The 20,975-nt window shown below is 37.1% G+C and overlaps 1 protein-coding gene across 1 annotated transcript in view; it reads left to right on the top strand.

Annotated features, from left to right (window-relative positions):
* ZFAND3 (zinc finger AN1-type containing 3) overlaps positions 1-20,642 on the top strand; it is a 122,305-nt gene extending 101,663 nt beyond the window's left edge. Inside the window, exon 7 of the mRNA XM_060754080.2 lies at positions 18,162-20,642. Within this exon, the coding sequence (XP_060610063.2) occupies positions 18,162-18,316 (155 nt within the window). The 3' untranslated portion in view covers positions 18,317-20,642. The remainder of the gene's footprint in view (positions 1-18,161) is intronic.
* Positions 20,643-20,975: the final 333 nt, after the last annotated feature.

Here is a 20,975-nt window from a genome sequence, read left to right as displayed (position 1 = left end):
CGGGGGTTGAGAAGGGCAGGGTAGAAAGGCGTGAAATAATAATAATAATATTTGTGTATTTGTATATTTTAAGTTGTACTGAAATAATTTTGGTTGTGAGCCGCTTTGAGTCTCCATATGGAGAGAAAAAGTATAATATAAATAAACTAAATGAATAGATAAAATAAATAGGTTTTAACACAAGAAATAAATAATAAATATTGATAACCCAAAATGTGGATCTTGGAAGTAGGGTCAGCCCTAATTAGTATTTGGATAGAGACTGCCAATGGATATCTGATTCAGAAGCAGGAAATAGCAGAAACTACCTCTGAGTATTGCTTACTTAAGAAAACTCTGAAAGTAAAAAAGAAAATCCAATCTGAAGGTACATGCACATACGTAATAGCCATATTTTAATATCTGATGTTTCTGGACTTGGCATGGAAACCAACCTAGGAATGCCATAGGTAACACTGCCTGATATCTCGAAAATATCCAGAGAGAACATATTTAGTCAAATGTGACTAAATAAAATTACAGGTACCAGTACTGTGAGTACAGGGGCAGTGCTCTTTTTAGCAGAGTAGCTTGTCTGCTGCTGTTATAGAGTCTAGAAAAGTAACCAACAGCTTCCCACTAAAACCGTAAAAAGAAATTGTTGGCTAGAGTATGATGAAATATTCCTAGAAAGCAAGATGACTAAACTAAGACTGTTGCACTGTGGAAATATTATGAGAAGGCATGACTCACTAGAAAAGACAATAAAGCTTGGTGAGGTGGAGAGTAGTAGGAACAGAGGAAGACCATATTCTAGATCAGGCTTGTACAACCTGTGCCCTTCCAGATGTTTTGGACTTCAGCTCCCAGAATTCCTAAACATTGGACGAGCTGTCTAGGGCTTCTGGGGGTTGGAGGCCCAAACACTTAGCACAGGTTGTGCAAGTCTGTTCCAGATGGATAGACTCAATCAAAGAAGCCATAGCAGGTCTCTTGATAATAGGATGACTTGGAGGTTTCCTATTCATAGGTTCCCATAGGTCAAGCAGTTAACAACAAGGATATGTAAAGCCCCACATTCCTTGTCTTGTCTTAAATGCTAATAATATAAGAGGGCACTTGATTCAGTAGGCTCTTTCAGTGGTGGGAAATATTTCAGATCTAAGATGCTTACCAGAGGGAGTTTTACACTAGAATTCTTCCAGCACCTGACATAGAGCTGAGAAACAATTAAACATATCTCTGCTACAGTGCCCTCCTCTGAATTCCTTTTGGTATGAGTTGTTAGTGCCCTCCTTTTTCCTATTTCCTAAGGGTGTCTTTGAGATAAGGGGCTATAGAACACCTTCCTCCCAATCTAGGGTATGTAATTTTCATAGAAATAATATTCAGGAACAATAACAAAACCACTTCTTTAAAGTGTTATCAATTAAGCCGCATTTTATAACACATCCTGGGGCCAGCAACACCATGGTTACATTTTCTAGCATATTTGCTGTATTTAAGAGATTTGGGGGCAGGGTAAAGGTACCCTTGAAGTGTTTTCTAGAATGAGAGCCACTGCAAAGGTACTTGAAACAGAAACATGTACTCTCTTTTCTGCTGTCTGTACTCACAGTCTCTCCCCCCCCCCCACACACACACACACACACACCACCCACCATTCTTTCTTATACTGTATTGCTTATTAACTGCTGACAAGAAATTCACATCTCATAAATAATGCTTAAGAGCCATTGCTATATAAATTGAATGTGTTATGAATTGTGATGGGGCTTTTTGTAGTGTGCTGTGCCTGGAGCAGGAAGAACAGAGGAAGTCATTTTCATTAATTTCTAATGAGGTGCCAATTAAAGGCAAGGAAGGCGCTCAGAAGGGAAGAGTCATAGAGCTCCCCTGAATCTTCTATCCTCAGGCTGTCATAGGAACATGCCACCAAAACTTCCCTGAAAATTCCATTAAACTACAATCTCATCGAGCACATACACAGACAAATTCAGCTTCCCTTTGATCTTCAAAAGAGCAATTTGTAAAATGAGTTCTGAGCTTTCTCACACTGCGAACTGGGAGAGATGAGGGGAATTGCTAATTGCCATTGCACGTTTCCGGCAGTCATGAGGAACAGAAATGTGAAAGCAGATTTTGATTCTGTACCTTTCTGACTGTCTATTCTTTAAATCAACAATACCAAAAGTAATGCCACTTTTCTGTAAGATATTTCTAGATGTCATTTATACCAGCCATTTGTTCTGACAGTGGGAATCTGGATAGAGTATTCAGAGGTTTAGCATCACATAGTGAGTAATGAATGGTGCTGATGAATTACTGTATTAAGCAAGCATTCAGGGGGTTAAAAACAGTTATTAAAATAATTTTTAAAAACTCATCAAAGTAACAGTTTGCTAAGTGAGAGCAAATACAAAGCTTACAGGTTTTACTTACACAAATGGTTGTGTAAGCCTAGGCTTTCTTGGCTTTTTGTTCCCATTGAACCTAAAGTTGAAATTTGATAATTGCAGGTGTCATAGTGGTACTACCCTTCTTCTTCCCACCAACACTGGAAGGGAGTTTCAAGATACTATAATCTGAATGTTAATCCTGACACAAATTTCATATTTTGAAATTTAGAAATCAGATTTGGGACAGAAGTTTGTTGCTGAACTTTGCTGACAACAACCTCCTAATTTTCTTATAGTTCACAGACAGAACAGAGATGGAAGAATATCAGGCTTGATGTGGTTCAGTCTGGCATCCCGGCCCTCCTACTATCAACCTTTACTGCTTGCCACAGTTGATGTGCTGAAATTATTCATTGGCCATTTGTAATGCTGTGAGTACCATGGCCATGAATAACATAAGACATGGAAAAAATAAGGTTTTTCGGACCTAGCAGATGTTCTTTTCCATACCCATGCAATCCTGGGAAAAGTGCAAAAAAGATGTCTAGTGCACTGGCAGGACATTGGCTATAATGTGCAAAACTGCTTTCAGTTTTCAAACACTCAAAACAATTTTCTTATCTGGAACCCAGCACTGATTTAGTGTCTTGGAATGCTAAATAATGTTCACAGAAATTTCACCAATTTCATAATTAACTGGATCGCTCTTTCCAGTGTATTTTCGTATATTACTGTAAATGTGATTTAGTTTCAATTTTGACTAATTAGGTTTTTAAAACTTGTGAACATTTATTGAAGCTAAGCTAATCAGAGTAAATGGGACACTGATTCTAGTACCATTTCAATTTTCAAATTGTGAACTCTAAGCTTCTGAAGTCTCTCATAACAAGATTGGATTTACAGTGGCTTCCTGGAGTGGCATGAAATTGCAAAAAGCTCTAAGCTGAACTGCTTTCTGCAATAGTAAAGTCTTTACAAGGTTTACAAGAATAGCTTTGGGGACTGGTAATGGGATGTGAAGTATTTCACCTCTGTCACCATTTCAAATCCAGCCCTGGTCAGCAATGACAGGAAAAATTACCACCATCTGTTGGCTGTTAGTGATGCCTGTACAGAATCTGTTCTGCTCTCAATCCAATTCATTGGAGATGTACATGTCCATATTGGAAGAATGACATTCCACCTTTATTTAATTGCCAGTCACAGCCTGCAGCAACCACAAATATCATGAAAACCAAGCAATTTTTCTTTATTTCAGTGTATAAATGCACAAATATTCTTAATGCAACTATTTCCTGTTACTATTAATTGAGAAAGACTATTAATAAAATATAGTACTTATATATGTCAGTACTGATAAACTGACACATTGCTAATGCCAAACTGTAATACAAATACACATTTTAATTTTTCCTTGATTTAAACACTAAAAGCTTGTAAAAGGTCCCAAAATGTGTTGTGCTCAGTGCATATTTCCAAACTGTTAATCATTGACTGGTACTCTTCATCTACATAGTCCTGACATATATCTTCACCATATTCCCTTATTATTTGAGAATACCTTATTACAGTTACTGCTTAAGGCAATGTTATTTCCATCCAGTAGAACGAGGACTATTTCTGATATCAGATAAAGATAAATCTAATTAGCAAAAGCTACAGGATTTTCCTCATCATGAAAAAGTAGATATATAGACTTACAGACTGAGAGATCACACTTCGTTAGTTTGTTAAAATGAAATAAGCGCTGGCTTATTTCTGCGTGTTAGCACAGAATAATGTAAACCGGCTTTTAGTTATATTATTGCAATAATTTCATACTATATGTTTACTACAGAGGAAGAGAATGGACATTATTAACTTACTGGAAGATTAGTCCTGGTGTCAGTTTTCATTCCCTAAATAAACCTTTTGAGCAAGTGATCTAAGGAAGGCTTTTGATTTCTTTACTGTGGTTTCAAGAACATTGGAATCATCCCTTTTGGGCCAGTAATATTCTAGGTTAGACTACATTTGAAAAAATTATCTTTTAAATGAGAACCACCAAGTCAGGGGATTGTAAGCTTTAGATAAGAATATATTGAAAGGGATATAAATCCAGGCCCTTTGCTAGCAAGGTTTACTTTTGAAGACACAGTAGGCCATTGATATATGCCGGAATTTGGTTCCAGAACCCACTGTGGATACTAAAATCCATTGATCCTGAAGTCCCATTATATACAGAGGAGTAGTAAAATGCTGCTCCTTACACAGAATGGCAAAATCAAGGTTTCCTCTTTGGGAAGTAAGGTGGGAATATTTTCAAGCTGTGGAATAATGAGAGTCATCTGTATTTAAAAATTAAATCCTATATTAGAAAAAGTTTTCTATAGGATTTAACTAACTCATTTGTAAACTGCACCAACAATACGGATGAATAGTGATAGAAGTTTAAGGTCAGATTCTAAGCTGTTGACATGCAGGGATACACAGTGAAGGCTGGCCTAAAAGATACTCATCCAACCTTGGTTTAAAGACTTCCAAAGGAGAATCTGTGACTACCTGAGGCAGTCCATTCCACTTTCAATCCCTTACAGTAAAACTAATCTTCCAGACGTTTGGGTGAAATAACTTTTTCTGTAATTTGAATCTATTGGTTTTCATTCTGATCTCTGGAGCAGCCCAAATAAGCCTGCTGCCATCTTCTACATGACATCTCTCCAAAGATAACTGTTATGTCATCTCTCAGTCTTCTCTATACTTGACTCCCTAGGTCATTTGTCATAAAGCTTCTAGATTTTTGATCACCTAGATTTTCCTTCTCTGAGAGCAAACGTTGTTGCTGTGGGGGTTTTAGTTGTAAGGTTTGAAATGAGAACTTTTGTTCATGAGTTGTCATATATGTTGTACTTTCATTCATATGAAGATAATAGCCAAGATCCTTTCTCATTCTGTCCCTGGGCTTTCTTTTCTTTTTCTTTTCCTAAAATATTTTTGAAAGCTTTCCAGTACTTTAAAGAAGAACCAGATGTAGACCAGAGAGAAAGCAAGAGATAGAGAACATAAAAAAGAGGAAGAAAAAAAAAGATAAAAGGAAAAAAGACTTGCATTGATTTCTCACTTTCTAACCAATGATTATGTATTTTAATAATATATTTTAATAAACAAAATTTCTTTTTCAGCTGTAGCACTATCCATACACTACTTCTGCTTAACCAAGTCTATTCATTATAAATTATTATTAATAAAGACACATTAACCTTATTTTTCTGCAAAAAAAACCCCCCAATGTCTACTTTAACAAACAAATCATAATTTAAAAAGAATCTCAAATTGTAAATAGTTTTGTCGTTGTATTAAGACAACCCCTCTGTCTTACTGTAGCAGTATGGCCTTCTCTTGCCATTTTTCATAATATCACATTACACACAATATCTCCTCTTTATATCTGCATCTCCCAGTGAAGTATCCACCAAATTTGTATATAAAAACAATAAATTACACCTGACTATGTATTCTCTATCCCATATACTGTATATAATCTAATGTATTGCTTCCCAGAAGCATCTTTATACAAATGTTTTTAGGGGGTTTTTTTTTTTTTTTTTTTGATAAACCAAATATCCTTCATCAGGTAACAGAATGGCATACATTGCATCTCTAAACTAAAAGAAACCAGCCATTTGCAGTCATCACTTATAAATATTTATACTTAACTTGGTGTTAAACCTCAACTGTTGTAAAAACTGGGAATAACACTTCCAAGCAAAAAATCCTGCAATTAATACTTTATTTCATGTACAGAATTCATCCTCTTGGGTACTTCGTTTATTTCCTTGTCAACTTCATATCTGGGCAAAAAACTCTTTGTCTTTTATTCCACAATTCCTCTAACCTCTGGGGTCTTCTGTTCTTTATCCTGGAATGATCTCAAAGAAGTCATTCCATTTCTACCTCCTTCTCTCTATCATATTGAATCCCTCAATCATAGCAGATTCCTCCAGATCATCCAATTGGTCCTCTTCCTCCTGGAGTACAGTGCCATCCCTGTCCATAGCCATATCTCTTATGTCAACTTAAGGCTCTTCATGTTCCTCAATATCCTGTCTGAACTTTTTAACTGTAGAAACCACAGTTTCTTCCAAAATGCATCTCCAGCTACTGATTGTCATCATCTGGGTCAAATATTTCTCCTAGATTGCTTGGTCCTCTGAGCTTTCTAAATCTTCTTCCAAACAGCTCTCATTTTCTTCAAACTTTTTCATTATTACTATCCAGTAAATTCTCTTACATAATCCAGAAGTTAGATTATTTTGTATTTCTGTCCTAAATACAGTATCAGTGTCAAGCTGCTAACTGTAGCTTCAACTTCAGCAGACTGATCCTGTCTTTTTCATGTTTGAAAGGTAAACTAATCACATTTGTATTCTTGTTAAACTCCATTGTTCTTGTTCATTTATTATTATTATTACAGATGTACCTCCCTTTACCCTTCAATTCTCTCAGTAAAAGTCCCCCAGTTGTTTTTCCTCTTTGTCAAACACTCTTTTGAAAACTTGCAAAGTCAGTTGGAACTCAGGCTCTTTGTTGGTTTGAAAAAGTAGATTCACAATTGTGCTCTTAAAGCTTCTCTTATGCATAATCCAATAATTTTATTTCACATAATTAAGAAAGATGGTTTCACAGATCTTTTCCAGCAAGCTTTTCTAATGAAGGAACAGGTTCGTAGTCTCAGACTCCTTCCACCCACAGAGACTTAGTAATTTCATAATCAGGAAAGAGCTTTCAGATCTTCATGGATTATCTCCCAGTCACCACAAGAAGCATCCCCCCTCCCAGTTTATAGTGGATTGCTCACTTGAGGGGACTAGGGGCCACCATGTCCAACCCAGTACTGTACTAGAGTACAGCCACCCAATGGAGGGTAGGCACAGCTTGTATTACCCTTTTCGATTACTGAAAGCTCTAACAATTCTGCTGGTTGTAGAAGCCCAATTGCACATTGGAAACCCAAGAGAATGACTTTTTATTTACTCTAACTTTAGAACTACAGATAGATAGATCCTGGGTGTCCCAACCACTAATTTGTCACAGGGGAACATTACACCATTGAAATGTTTGGTTCCAAATGTTTTGTGTTACTGTGGTCAGGCAGGGTGTAGTGGGTCATTCGCCATAAATTTACCTCACATCCAAATATGATCAGATGCAGTTCTTCCAGTCCAGAAAAGACTCAGCTCTTAGAATGCAAATAAGTCATCCATAAAGGACAGCCCAGCCCTGTGCAGAAGTCATTGATACTATTTATATGTTTAACTGTTAGAGTATATGTTTGTGTTTGTAACAGTAGCTAAGACTAGAGTTATCTGGTTTGAACCAACAAGGAGTGTTGCCAAGGAAACCAAGGCAGGCTAACGCAGGAGAGTGAGAAGTGGGCAGAGCCAAGGAGGAGAAGTTATGTGCGTCTTTGGAAAAGGGGCAGTCGGAGTCTGAGAGTCAGTGTGTAAGAGTAGAGGCTTGAAAAGCCTGGGAGAGAGGTATGTGTGAATAGCCGAAGGTTTTTCAGTCTAGGAAGGCTGAAAGGAGAAACCTGACCAGTTTCTTTAATTAAAATAAACTAAAGGAAGCTTGTTAAGATCTCTAGTCAGGGAAGGACTAGAGATCAGGGATTTGATCAAGGAAAGATCAAATGGGAAGGCTATTCATATTAGGAAACATTGTTCACCAAAGTGCTTCACCTCAGTAAGAGTTAATCATGAGCTGTTTCATCTAGAAGAGTGGACTGTATTACAAACTAAGTTATATTCAAAGTTCTATAAGTTATTTAACAGCCTGCAACCATACGCTTTGTACACAATAAACCTGTTAACTTTTGTTGAAGACCGTCTCATCTCCATTAATCTGCATCTGTAGAGCCAGATCTCATCAGTGGTACCTCCAATACCTCATGTTGGTGGCAGTTACCTTAAATTACCAATAACAATTGGCCTCCTCTATAACATATTCTTATCAACAACAGAGGCCTGAGAATAATTCCCTCCATAATCATCCACACTGTACAATCAGTGCGTGCGACCTGTACAATTGGCTAGCATCTGCACAATTGGTTTGCACATCTGTACCTTGGATACACTACCTTGGATTTTTTTAAAAAAAAATCTTTATTTTTTCCACTCAGATTTGAATTCATTTGTTTTCTCATCAGCAAGGAACAAGTGTGAAAGCATTGATCAGTGTGACTAAAAGTATTTTATTCTACAGTAGATACACAGGGCGGATCTCAGTTGAAACCACCATATGGAGCAAGATGTTTAAAGTAGCTCCCAGTAGTTTACATTCCAATATTAACATTTTTATTCAAAAAAGAAAAAAAAGACATGTTGGCAATAATGTGACACACACACAGTGTTTTGATGGGAAGCAAGCAGATGAGAGTGTGTGGTTAATTCCTTCATGTGGTGATCAGATTGTAGTTGTTTATATGCTTGCTTTAGTATCTGGTGGTTGATGTTTAAACATTCTGCCTCACAAACATATCAGTTTTAGATTTGTAGAGATAATGGTGGTAGTGGTGATGAGTGGCTCAGTTTAGCTGTAGGTTGGTTTTCCTTCTTACTGCCGTTGTTCATCTTTTGGCATGGTTCTGAGATTGGCTGTTATTGTTGCTGCTATTGTTTTTGCTTTTGAGGACTTAAGTTCTATTTTTTTAATAGTTTGCTTTTGGATTTGGTTTCTTTGGTTTGTACTTCTGTTTAGAGAAAATAGAGAAAAGGTGCGTGTCCCAGTTTTTATTTGTTCATTCTATAGACAGTTTCTTTAGCTTGCAAATAAATCATCCGAGATATAGATATAGACTGAAGTGCAGGTCTCAGGTTTTCTTAGCTATAGAGATCTGAAATCCAGCCCACCATTCCCACTGATCACTGGTTGCCAGTGAGTAAAATCTGGAAAATATGTATTTTTCTTCTGTGCCTCAAAATAGTTGTTGCTAGATAGCCACATGAAAACTACATATTTGCTTTTTTTTCCCGTAGAATATACCATAATTTTGTTTATTCAATTTGGACTGTTTTCATAACCTTCCAAATAGAAGTACTAAACATTTTTTCTCATGCTCAATACAGTCATGTCCCAATTCTTAGAGAATTTATAAAAATACTACCTATCCCTTGAGCAAATTTTAGTTGATTAGATATTAATCTGGATGTATGTGTATATGAAAACAGAATACTGCCTTATTTATTTTGGACAGTCTACATTGTTTTGCAGATGTATTCCTTTGTCACTGTAGCCTCACTTATGAGAGGAATTATATCTTGGGTGAGCAAGGAAAATGCTTCTCAAATTATATCTCCCACCTACAGGTCCAAATGGCTTTTAATCATTTATAAGAGGCTTTTTTTTTCTGTAAGGTAACGCTCTAATAACAAACCACTTTTGTCTGACACTAGACAGTTGAAGCATATAGCCCATCCTCTTTTAAATTGGTACACATTTATTTTGAGGCTTCACTTTTCTATCATGTTTATTTTAACTACATTTGACTTGTTTTAATTTGCCTAGATTACCTACAAATAAAAAAAAGATTGATTCCTTTTGTATGCCACTTCTTGCAGCTCCTGAGGCAATGTACAATGAATAAAAACATTGTAAACATCAAACATTTGAAATAGACTGTAACTACTATTAAAATGAATGTAAAAGTGTTGATTAAAACAGTCCCTGGCAGCCACACCTAATTTTAAAGTCAAAATCCCAAGCAAAGAAATTCAGCTTCCTGACAGAAACCCAGAAGGGACAGAGTCAGCCTGACTTTCACTGGGAGGGAATCCCATATTAAAAACAGAGGAAGCTTTGCCACATATATCCACCTATCGAGCTTTGTGGAAAGCAAATCATGCAAGAAGAGTAGGATAGAAGCATTCAATAATTTAGCATATTGGCATGTTTAATGAGAGAAACAACAGATTTGCTTTCTAATGTATTAACTCAATGTATTTAATTTGTGATTGAAATAGTTTCATCTACAGGAGATGCAGGTAGGTTGTTTAGGGATGAGGACAGGGGTTCAAAAATAGCCTTAACTTTAAAGACACTGAAATGTTTAAAGCATAGGTGCGTAAACTACTCATGAGGTTGAAATGGGTGGATTTATGTAAATACTTCTGGAATGTCTGTAACAGACAGTGTTTCAGCCTAGCAACTTAGCATTATTTATCTTTGTCCTTTATTAGCGCCTTATCTCTCTTGCAGTTTCATTGGCGGAAGCAAAAAAAAAGATGATACTCATATATTATGTCTAGAACTTGCTTGTTTTAATTAAAATGTTGGATACATTGCATTTTAATTAAATATTCAACTTTAGGGAGAGGTGTGTCACAGACGATAAATGTCCTATCAAGGGACTTCTAGCATTTTGATTACTAACCTAAGTAATATTCTGCATCCAAAAATGAAAAGAGTCTAAGAAGTAAGAAGGATAGCAGTAAGGTAAGAAGTAAGGATAACAGGTGGTGAGTTAGAGCAAATTGTGTCAAAACCACTTGGGACTGAGCTGAAAGGGGAGAACTTTTCATGAAAATCATTATCACCATCAAAATAATGGCTCATTTTCAAATGGGCTCCCTCAAGGAAAGGAAAGCAGTTTTTGAGGAATCCCTGGTAAGTTGGGATAATTTCTGGAACTAATTTAGGAAGCACTATTCTAACTCTATTAGATTCTTTTGACTTAGATGATTTACTTATCCTGATTCATTATCAATGTTATTCACTGTCATTTCCTACCTAACTTCCTCCTTGTTTAGCATCTGTAGCCCACCCTTTATCAACAGATCCCAAGGCAGATTACAGACTGTGAAATCATCTTAAAACAACAAAAGCACTTAAGAATTTTTTTCAAAGGAATTCGCAGTTTCAACAAAGCCAAGACCAATAAAGAGTGACAAGTCAAAAACCAAAGCCACAGTCTCACTAGGCTCTGAATGCGAGGTGTTTCCTTGATGATGAAGAAAGGAGAATGTCAGTGCCAGTTGGGCCTCCAAGGAAAGGCTACTTTACAATTACCAAAGACCTTTCCCAAGCTTCCACATGGTGTACTGAAAACTGCCCCTGTACATTGTAATGATCAAATAGGTACAGCCAGTTTCCCACATTTGCAAGGGTAACTTTATTATACATGGATTTGATTCACCATGGATTTATGCTGGAGATGTTCTCTCAGGTAAAAACTCTGTAGGTTGTGACACTTTCTCATATACTTAGGGTCCAAGTTGCTTGCAGTTTTGAGGGTCATCAGCAGTTTAAATTAAAATGTTATGCTAAAATACCTTTAAAAGCACCAGATCCCATCTGAAGTTGGAAGTTAAGAAGGGTCAGCTCTGATTAGTACTTGGGCAGAAGACTATCAATGAATACCTGGTGCCATAGGCTATATTTCAGGGGATGGAATTAGCAAAAGTGTTCATTTGTCTAAGAAAAATTTATGAAATTCATGGGGTCTCAGCAGATGGTTTGAATGCACACACAAACACATTCATGTAGTTATTGACACTGATGAAGCAGAAATATTGCTCCCAATAGCTTCTATATGTACTTGGAGTGTGTTTTTTTCAAGTGATGAAGGTACTTCGTCTGCCTTTTCTGACCTTAGGATCTTCTGCCTTAATAGAGAATTTTAAATGTAATAAAACTTTGGTGGCAATCTTCTCTGTAGCAACATGGAAAGAATAAGTGCATTACTCCAGTTCGTTGTTAAATTCACAATATAAGTAATAGATGAAGTCAGAGTACCTTTAAAATAATATTACATGCACTCATTGATTATTTTGAAAAGCCCAAGTTGTTCCCAATCAATATTCCATTTGTAAACAACCTTATTTTTGCATTTTTACTGCACTGACCTTTTTCAGGTGTTTTGACAGCACAGTGGGCAGATTTTGATACCAAAAGTAACAGATTTTATAGTAACACAAGGATAATTAGAGCTTATAACTTAGGGTTCACTTAAACTTTAAAGAGACACAAACAGAAACGTGCACGTGAGGGGGATGGATGTCATTAGGGCAACCCCACCAACAGTATTAATTAAATACTTGAAACTGTCTGGGGTAAATTTTGGCAATGAGAAAGAAAGTTCTGATTTCCCTTTTGCCCTCCTTCATAGTTTTCAACCGGAACAGTGTTCAGCAGCAATGCAGGGCATCTTATACATGTTTATATGCTAAGCCTCTATTAAAAATGGTTATCACCCTTGCAAGGCTTATGCAGTCGGTCCTCCATATCCATGGATTCTATATCCATATATTCATTTTTTTAAAAAAAAATCCCATTTTATATAATGGACACAATTTTACTGTGCTTTTGTACATAATGGCGTTTGAGCATCCACAAATTTTGGTTTCCATGAAGGGGCTTGGAAGTAAACACCAGTGGATGCCTATTGTATAGTGAGCTCCCAATTAAAAATGATTACTAACATTGTGAGGTTTATATAGTTAGCCGCTATTAAAATGGCTACCAGTCTTGCAAGGCTTATTCAGTGAGCCCATATTAAAGATGTCTGGTGTTGCTCCATTCCACCACAGTCACCCAGAATTGTGGTGAGCACAGAGCTCATCGAGTTTGTAGCATCATTGTCATCTGTTTCAAGTATTGACCTAGTTATTGGGGTTTGATTTTTTTGTCAAAACATTTTTGATAAATATATATATACACTGTAAATCTGCACACACACACCTACTGCATTTTCTACTAGGAAGGGAGATTCCTCTATTTTCTCTAAAGTATTTGCACCAAAAAAGAATTGTTGCTCTTTGATTGATTTCTGAAAAATGGCTACCTTCAGAAGAACAGAAAATCAGAAGATGCATTCCTTACTGTATAACGGTTTTGTCATCTTTTCTGCAATACTCCTTGTCATCTTACATGAGCATCTGGGATCAGAAAACTAATTTTGTTCCTAGGAGTAAATTGCTATCACTTCCTAACCTTTCCAACAACTTTGAGGCATGAACTTCCTTTTTGCATTCTAGATATCAGATGGAAATGTGTGCCATGTTATTCTATTCCAAGCATTCTTGCCTGCAGCCTAGCAGTTACTTCGGATCTAAAGCAAGGTCAGATAGACTCAGGGAAATATTCCAGGCATCTTTGTATATTCCTTTTCTCCTGCTGTGATTGCAGTTCAGTTATGATTTCTCTGGTAGTTCCAAGTAAGTATGCATTTGGGGGAGGGGGGAATCCCTTTCTGATTTTCAAAATGCTTTGAGCCGGAGAGCATATGAGCCAGAGTCACCAAACTATTTGAATACCTGTTGTGCAGCTCCGTATGAATATCACAGGGAGGAAATGAATTGCCGTGGGGCCTGCTGATTCCATCTACAGCAGTTTGGTTTTAACATGAGCACAAATGAGCTGATACTTCCCTCTAGCATTTTATTTCAAGAGGAGAATGCAACTTTTTTGCAGAATATCATCTTGGATCATTTGCCTTAAGATTTATCAAAAATGTATTTCAATAAAAAGTTTATTTGGGATTACTCACACAAGTGGTTTAACTCAGAAAATCCCCTAAATTTTTATTCCACAATTAATATTCTGAGATATATTACAAACCTAAACTTACATCACCTTCAGGGGGTTTTTTACGTTGCTTTTTAGTCGTCGTCCCCCCCCCCCAAAAAAAACCCCACTTTTCAAGGGTATTTGAACATATTCCAGAAGGAGTTCTGTGATGAAAACCCTAATGAAGAATCATCCCACTAACTTCCAGTTGTGACATTTCAAATGAAGATACGTTCTTGCTTGTCTCAAATCTCTTGTATGGGAGGCAAAAGAAGGGCCTTGGTTTGTCTGCTTTACTTCCAGAAATGTGTTGACAGTATTGATTTGAAATATTGGCTTTGGAGTGAGGATGGTACTGGGCAGAGTGAAGGATCATTAAAATGGAATACTGCCATAGTAGCGCACAGTGTTCTTGTGGAAAAAGAGACGAAACTTTAATTACAGTTTATATAAAGATGGAGCTGTCTAAAAGAAGACAAACAGTCAGTGAAAGAGATTTATCTAAACTGTTATGGGAGCTCTGTTAAGCAAGACGGTAACATGGTTTTATTTCCTTTTAGAGCAGTCTAATGGAAAGTGTGCATGGATCTATGCTAGCGTCATTTGCCAGATTTAATGCTGACATGGCCCAGTAACGGTTTTTGCTGTGGAAACCTTACTATTACGTGCTCCTGTTGTAATATTTTGCTGATTCTACTGGCAAGTGAACTTTAAACAAAGTTGATTGTTGACTATAGTTTATGGCCTACTTACTTATTAAAACAGTGTTTGTTGTGCATGGATAAGTTACACATCCCTTTGGAGGAGATGTGCAGGATATGCAGAGGGGGGTGAGGGTATGAGAGGTTCATCGCTTAAGTGTTGTTGCCCTTTTAGATTGCTTTTTTGCTAAAGAAAAGCTTCAGTGTGTCACCTCTTTTATACTTTCTAACATTTTTTTTAAATGTGCTCCTTATCTTTTTATCCAACCTAGAAATGGCCAAACCCACCAAAATGAATTTGCAGTACTCCTGGAATAAAAAGTTGTATTATTAAGTGAAAGCCATGGAAATGTGTTTGTAAAATATATAGCGCAATTGGAGGGCTTTGTTTAATATTGAGATAGAGTTTGAAAGAAATCAAAATGAATTAAATTCAAGTTCCTCTAGTTTTTACATATTTGACTGTATGTCAATCATATAAAATGGTCAGTAATAATCTGTCAAAACCTTAAAGAAAATTGATGTTCTTTAACATGAATAATTGTTAAATGGTATTTCTGTCAAATGTCTTTTAATATTTTCATATAATCTAAGAATGCTTCCAGAAGTCTCCATATCAGGAAAAAAATGTATAATGTGGCAGAGAATACCTAGTTTTATTTCCAAGGTGATTTGCATATCAGTGGGACAGTAATTTAGCCTGAATTTTAAAGGAACTGAACCTTATGCCAAGATAAATTCAGAAACTTAGAGTTCAACTTAAAAACCAAGGGCATTCATAATCCTTCTGGCATTTGACTCACCAGGCCCCTTTGGTTCATTATACATTTGTCCACCTATTCAATATAGATAACATATAAGACCTTTTTGACATGCCCTTTGGTTCCAGCACAAATAATCTGTATTGTATCCGTAGTAGCTTGTGTGGATCAGTAGTAAAATTATAAAGACAAATAAAAAGAAACTGCAAACTCAGCTCACACCAGTTGCAAGTTAATTTAAGTAATCCTCCACTTTATTAAGAAAGAAGGTGGGACCAGTCTTTGGGGTAAGAGTGGTCTTTTTTCAAGTATTGTATAAGTCTGCTAAGCTTAGACTTCAGCATTCCAAAAAGCCTGCAGTGACACACTTTATTGGATAATACAGCACACATCACAAGCACATAGCTATCAGATTTACCGTGTTTGTGAATGAAGTCAACAGTATGATGGTGCAGCTAAGAAAGCCAATGGGAGTATAATGTTGAGATCAAGGGAGATCATTGTCGAACTCTATTCTGTTTTGGGCAGACCTGTGTCCTGGAATAATACTATAGCCAGTTCTGGGCACCACAGTTCAAGGAGGATATTGGCAAGCTAGAAGGTTGTCCAGAGAAAAGCAACCAAAATGATCAAAGATTTGAAAGCCAAGCCTGATGAGAAATGGCTGAGGAAACTGGGTATGTTTAGCTTGAAGAAGAGAAGGTTGAGAGGAGACATGATAGCCATGTTGAAGTATTTGAAAGGATGCCACATTGAGAAGGGGGCAAGCTTGATTTCCACTGCTCTAGAGGCTGAGACACAGAGCAATGGATTCAATCTGCAAGAAAAGAGATTCCACCTAAATTTTAGGAAGAACTTTCTAATAGTAAGAGTTGTTTGGCAGTGGAATACACTGCCTAGGTATGTGGTGGAGGCTCCTTCTCTGGACATTTTTAAGTAGAGGTTGAATGGCCATCTTTCAGGGGCGCTTTGATTGCGTTTTCCTGCCTGACAGGGGATTGGACTGGATGGCCCTTGCAGTCTCTTCCAACTCTGGGATTCTCTGATCTCCTAACATTTCTAAGTATTTATGGATTAAAGATTTACATTGGTCAATCAAAACATCACATCGGTAAATATTATAAAATTTCATATAAGAGGTGAAAAGAGCTACAGGAAAATTGTGTACAGGAATAATTGTGTCATTACTCCGGTTAGTTAAAAATGGCTTCAAATTCCATTTTTAATTAAATGAATATTTTATTATTTCAATTTATTATTGGACATGAACTACAGATTATGGATGATTTCACCTGCTGTGCACTTTTTGCCAAAAATAATGAAAAATAATGAAAAATTGATGACAACCAGCAGTACTAGGTTGGGGCTAAATTTAAAATACTAAGAATTTTAAATTTAGATAGTAGGTTTAGCTCTGTTCCAAGCCCATAAAATCCCAAGTATGAGTCAAGGCCAATTTTGAGGTCAAAATTATGGATATTGATATGGATAAGTTGAGGGGGAAGCATCTATGGACCAGTTGTCCCTTACAGCTACTTCCATATCCCCTCCCAAACATTCAAAAAATTTAGAAGTGGTTCTGTGTCAGAGAGAGGACAAAAAAACTGGTGATTATTTTAAATATTTCCAGGACAGACTAAGCACTTGCATTTTGTCGCTCTTTTCAGAGAAGGGGATGGGTGGTTCCTTTTGATAAGAGTTACGTTACAGTGTTTTCATTGATCTAAATTTTGGGTTTTGTTTTTTTTTTTACTAAAATGTCTAGACTTATACATGAATATTTAAGATACTTCCCCCTTTAGATGCTGCTAGTGTTGCCTACTTACAGGATTTCACATTCAGACCTAATTGTGCGTATACCAGAATATCTCATTAATTTTAGAAAATAAAATGTTTCAAATGCTTGTGTTTAAGGAGTTATCCTTTTCTTTCACTTCAGTATGTGAACCAGAAATTATTCTGATAATCCTGAGAAACAGTTTTATCCTAATCGGTAGTCAGATCATTTCACACTGTTTAAAGGCAGGTATTTTTGCCATTCTCTATACAACGTGCCTCAAATGGAAAGTACTCTTTCTAACTATTACTCAACTCACCGCAAGAGGGGCTCCCAGAGAAGAGGGTCCAAAGATACCTTCGTTATGATGCTAGTCTCTATGGAAGAAGCATTCTTTTCTTTACGAGTGAAATAGCAAAATATATTTCTTTCAGCTCCTCTCAGACTAAAGCACAGGTAGTAGTCTAGTAACAAGTTGCCTAGATATATCTTCAAAAGCAGCTTAGTGGTTAATGTACGCATGGGCAAACTAATAAACTGTACAGACACCTCCACCTGTCAGATCCACTCAGACACTGGCATTCCGTGAAGAGATGATGGTTATAAATTATGTCAGAAGGTGAATTGTCCACCCACACATCCATCAACTTGTATCTTCCTGAGATATTATTCTTGGGCTCAGTCTGGTTGGTTGCAAACAATACCAGAAACAGTAACTCAATGCAGAGAGTTCATGCTCAGCTGAGCTTGTAATTCTGAAACTTTGAAGGAATGCAATGGTTGTAGCTGTGGATACTTTGGACTACTAGGGTACTTTTAACACCCAGTATAGTGGGTAAAACTGTCCTAGATAGTGAAGTAATATACAATATGCTTATTTATACATAAATGAATCTGGCTCTGGAATTGCTTGTATAATCTCCATTACTTTGTAGAATTTCTGTTATTAATACAGTCTTTTCTTCTGCCTCCTCCCTTTTCCCTACTTTTTCTCTCCCTCTAGGTTATGTGTTCTGTATGTTACATCGCCTTCCTGAACAGCATGATTGCACATTTGACCACATGGGACGTGGGCGTGAAGAAGCCATTATGAAAATGGTGAAACTGGACCGTAAAGTGGGGAGATCGTGCCAGCGCATTGGCGAGGGCTGCTCCTGAGTTGCAAGACTCTCTACAACCAAATGCCGTTCTCTTAGTTCACTAATGTTAGCCTTATTTAGGACAAAGTCAGCCAGACACCTTGTACTGGGCAAGTTTCAGACTACAGCCAATCAATTTCCTTTCTTTAGCCAACCATCCTGGTACTGTAGTGTAGGGGTTAATGGTGATTGACATTGATTTCTGGCTGGTTGTTAAGGTGCCTGCTAGCCACTGTATTAAAAAAATGAAGAAATATTTTTGAGCATGGGTAGTGGATTTTGACAGAAATCTAAAGGCTTCTATTATTGCAGGAATCAAGCTCTTTAAAAATGAAAAGAAAAGAAAAAGCCTTATGCTGGTAAACTTCCAGCTGAGTAGAAACTGATGTAAAAGACTGCTGTACACACACCTCTGTAGAAGAAAGTCCCCTAAAAGCCTGGTTTTCCTTTCCTCGCATCTAGTAACGTGGAAGGGGTGAAACTCCACTTAGAATAAGCAGTGTAGCTGCTGAACCCAGAAGACCTAAATGGTCACTTTTACCATCTTCATATACGTCTTCTGAGGTTAAGTAGCATCACCAGCATCAGGGACTCTCTTGAAGTGGGAACATCTTTTATGGAAAACCACAAAGATTGGGGACAGGTTCTTATGTCAACTTTTATATCAATCATACTACAGGGAAACTATTTCTTCACTTGGGTGGAGGAAGACGATGTTGCTCTAAAATTAGCTCCTTTCTGGAACAAGCAAACAGTGTGCATTTTCTACACAGTATCTACAACATTTCTTAAGTGATGTGATCGGATTCCATGCGCCAACCATTGTGGCTGTTTCTCATCAGCCAAAACCGATTGGCTCTTGTTTGCCTTTTGCTAAGTCCAGGTATCTGATAATTGATCAAATAAGGCTAATCCACAGCACAGTAGCCATGGCTGGATCCTACAGATTGACTTTCTGTAGCTGTAGAGGGGTAAAGGACATTTTGTAACAAACGGAATTCAGTAACAGTATGAGGGACAACCAGGAAAATCACCCGTTATTGAACTGAGTTTTTATGCCTCACTTCCAGTATGTTACAGAGATAATCAAATTGGCTGTTCCCAGCCTTGTGACTATGCAGCTCAGTACTCTCAGTCAAGGTCTCTGCCCATCATCTGTTGTGAATGCATTGCATACAATTGGGACTCACCAGATCTGTTCTTTAGAACTGCAGCTCTGTATGTGGCCTGTCAATCTCATTGAGCTGAACTGTGCAGACTTGCCTTGTGCAACGACAGGAAAATGGCAGTCTCCAGCTACAGACAAAGTTTCTATGAGAGCAAGAATCTGTGCTGAAGTGGCCTAGTGTGGAATCTTTACTCCCAAAATCAGTTAGTTCTTCATTAGCAAGTGATAATTAGGTATATAGTTGGGAGTGGGGAGGGAGGGCTGCTGGAGAGCTTGTTTTGTCTGATACTTAAGTTGTATTAACCCATTCAATGAGCGAATTACCCTCCTGGCACTCTAAAAAAATGTGGGGTTGAGCAGTAAGTCACTGACTTCCATTTGTTGTGAAAGGAAATTACTGGTTTATAGGTTGAAATGTGTTTTTTTTCTGATAGCCAGCTATGGCCTGTGAAGGAGAGTCAGCCTTTGCCTGTATCACAGCAATGCAAATTAGCAATGAAATAAATCTGCAATATATCACGATGCTAAACTTCAAAATGGAGAAGCCATTCTGTGTTGTACTCAAGGCTTTGAAATCGGCAATGGAATTTCCAGCTGCATATTCTGTTTCCTAAGGAAGTACTCCCCTTTCATCAGTATAAGGGGGAAATCAGACAATTTTCTTTTGTGTTTGCCATGAAGAGTTTTAAAAACCATGGACTTCAGCTGCTGCCGCGCTATGCACTTTCTTCCCTTCTAAAATTTTAGCATAGCATTTGATGGACATTCTGACTGATACACAAGACTTTTGCAGATTAATTACGAAGATGCTGTTTTTCCCTTGTTAATCCTTTCTTTATCCCTGTTGCAAGTGCACAGTTGGTTTCAAGGTGGCTCTTGAGCGAACACTACTCAAAGTTCATGTGGATTATGGACAATGTTCACTTTAAAAAAAATATGGGGGTTGTTCCTTTACAGTATCTGTTCTGTGAAGTTTGTTAAACGTAAAGAAAGCTTAAGTTCTTGTATCTTTAAAGAAAATCTTATTTAACCCTTTTTTGTGTTCTAGATTTACTTACACATGTAGCCTAGAACTCAGTTTTAGTTTAACATTGTGGAAATATTAAAAGGATTGTAATTCTTTTTCCTCCTGCTTAAAAGAAACAAAACCATTAAACAGATCAGATTAAAGTTTGAATTCTTCTCTGAGTTTCACAGAATTCCTGCTCTGGCCTGATACTTTTAAAGCAATTGCATACAGGGAGAAGAGAGGTCGATAGGGTTCCCCATTCCTGTTCCACAGTTTTCAGATTTAGCCAACTGTATTGAGATAGCTTGTGGAGACACTTAAACACAGTGAGCCAATACTGAATTTATGTCCTGATACCTAAAATAGTTAGCCAGTATGGAGTTTGGTATGTTGCACTGTGTAGAAAATAATCTTAACTGTCAAAATACTCCCTATCATTTGATACTTCCAGGAGCCATATACATATTGTCTGTACATTAATATCATTGATATTGGACAACA

Source organism: Anolis sagrei, chromosome 1 (genome assembly GCF_037176765.1).
Source record: "Anolis sagrei isolate rAnoSag1 chromosome 1, rAnoSag1.mat, whole genome shotgun sequence".
Lineage (NCBI taxonomy): Eukaryota > Metazoa > Chordata > Lepidosauria > Squamata > Dactyloidae > Anolis > Anolis sagrei.
This window is presented reverse-complemented; position numbering and strand designations above follow the sequence as displayed.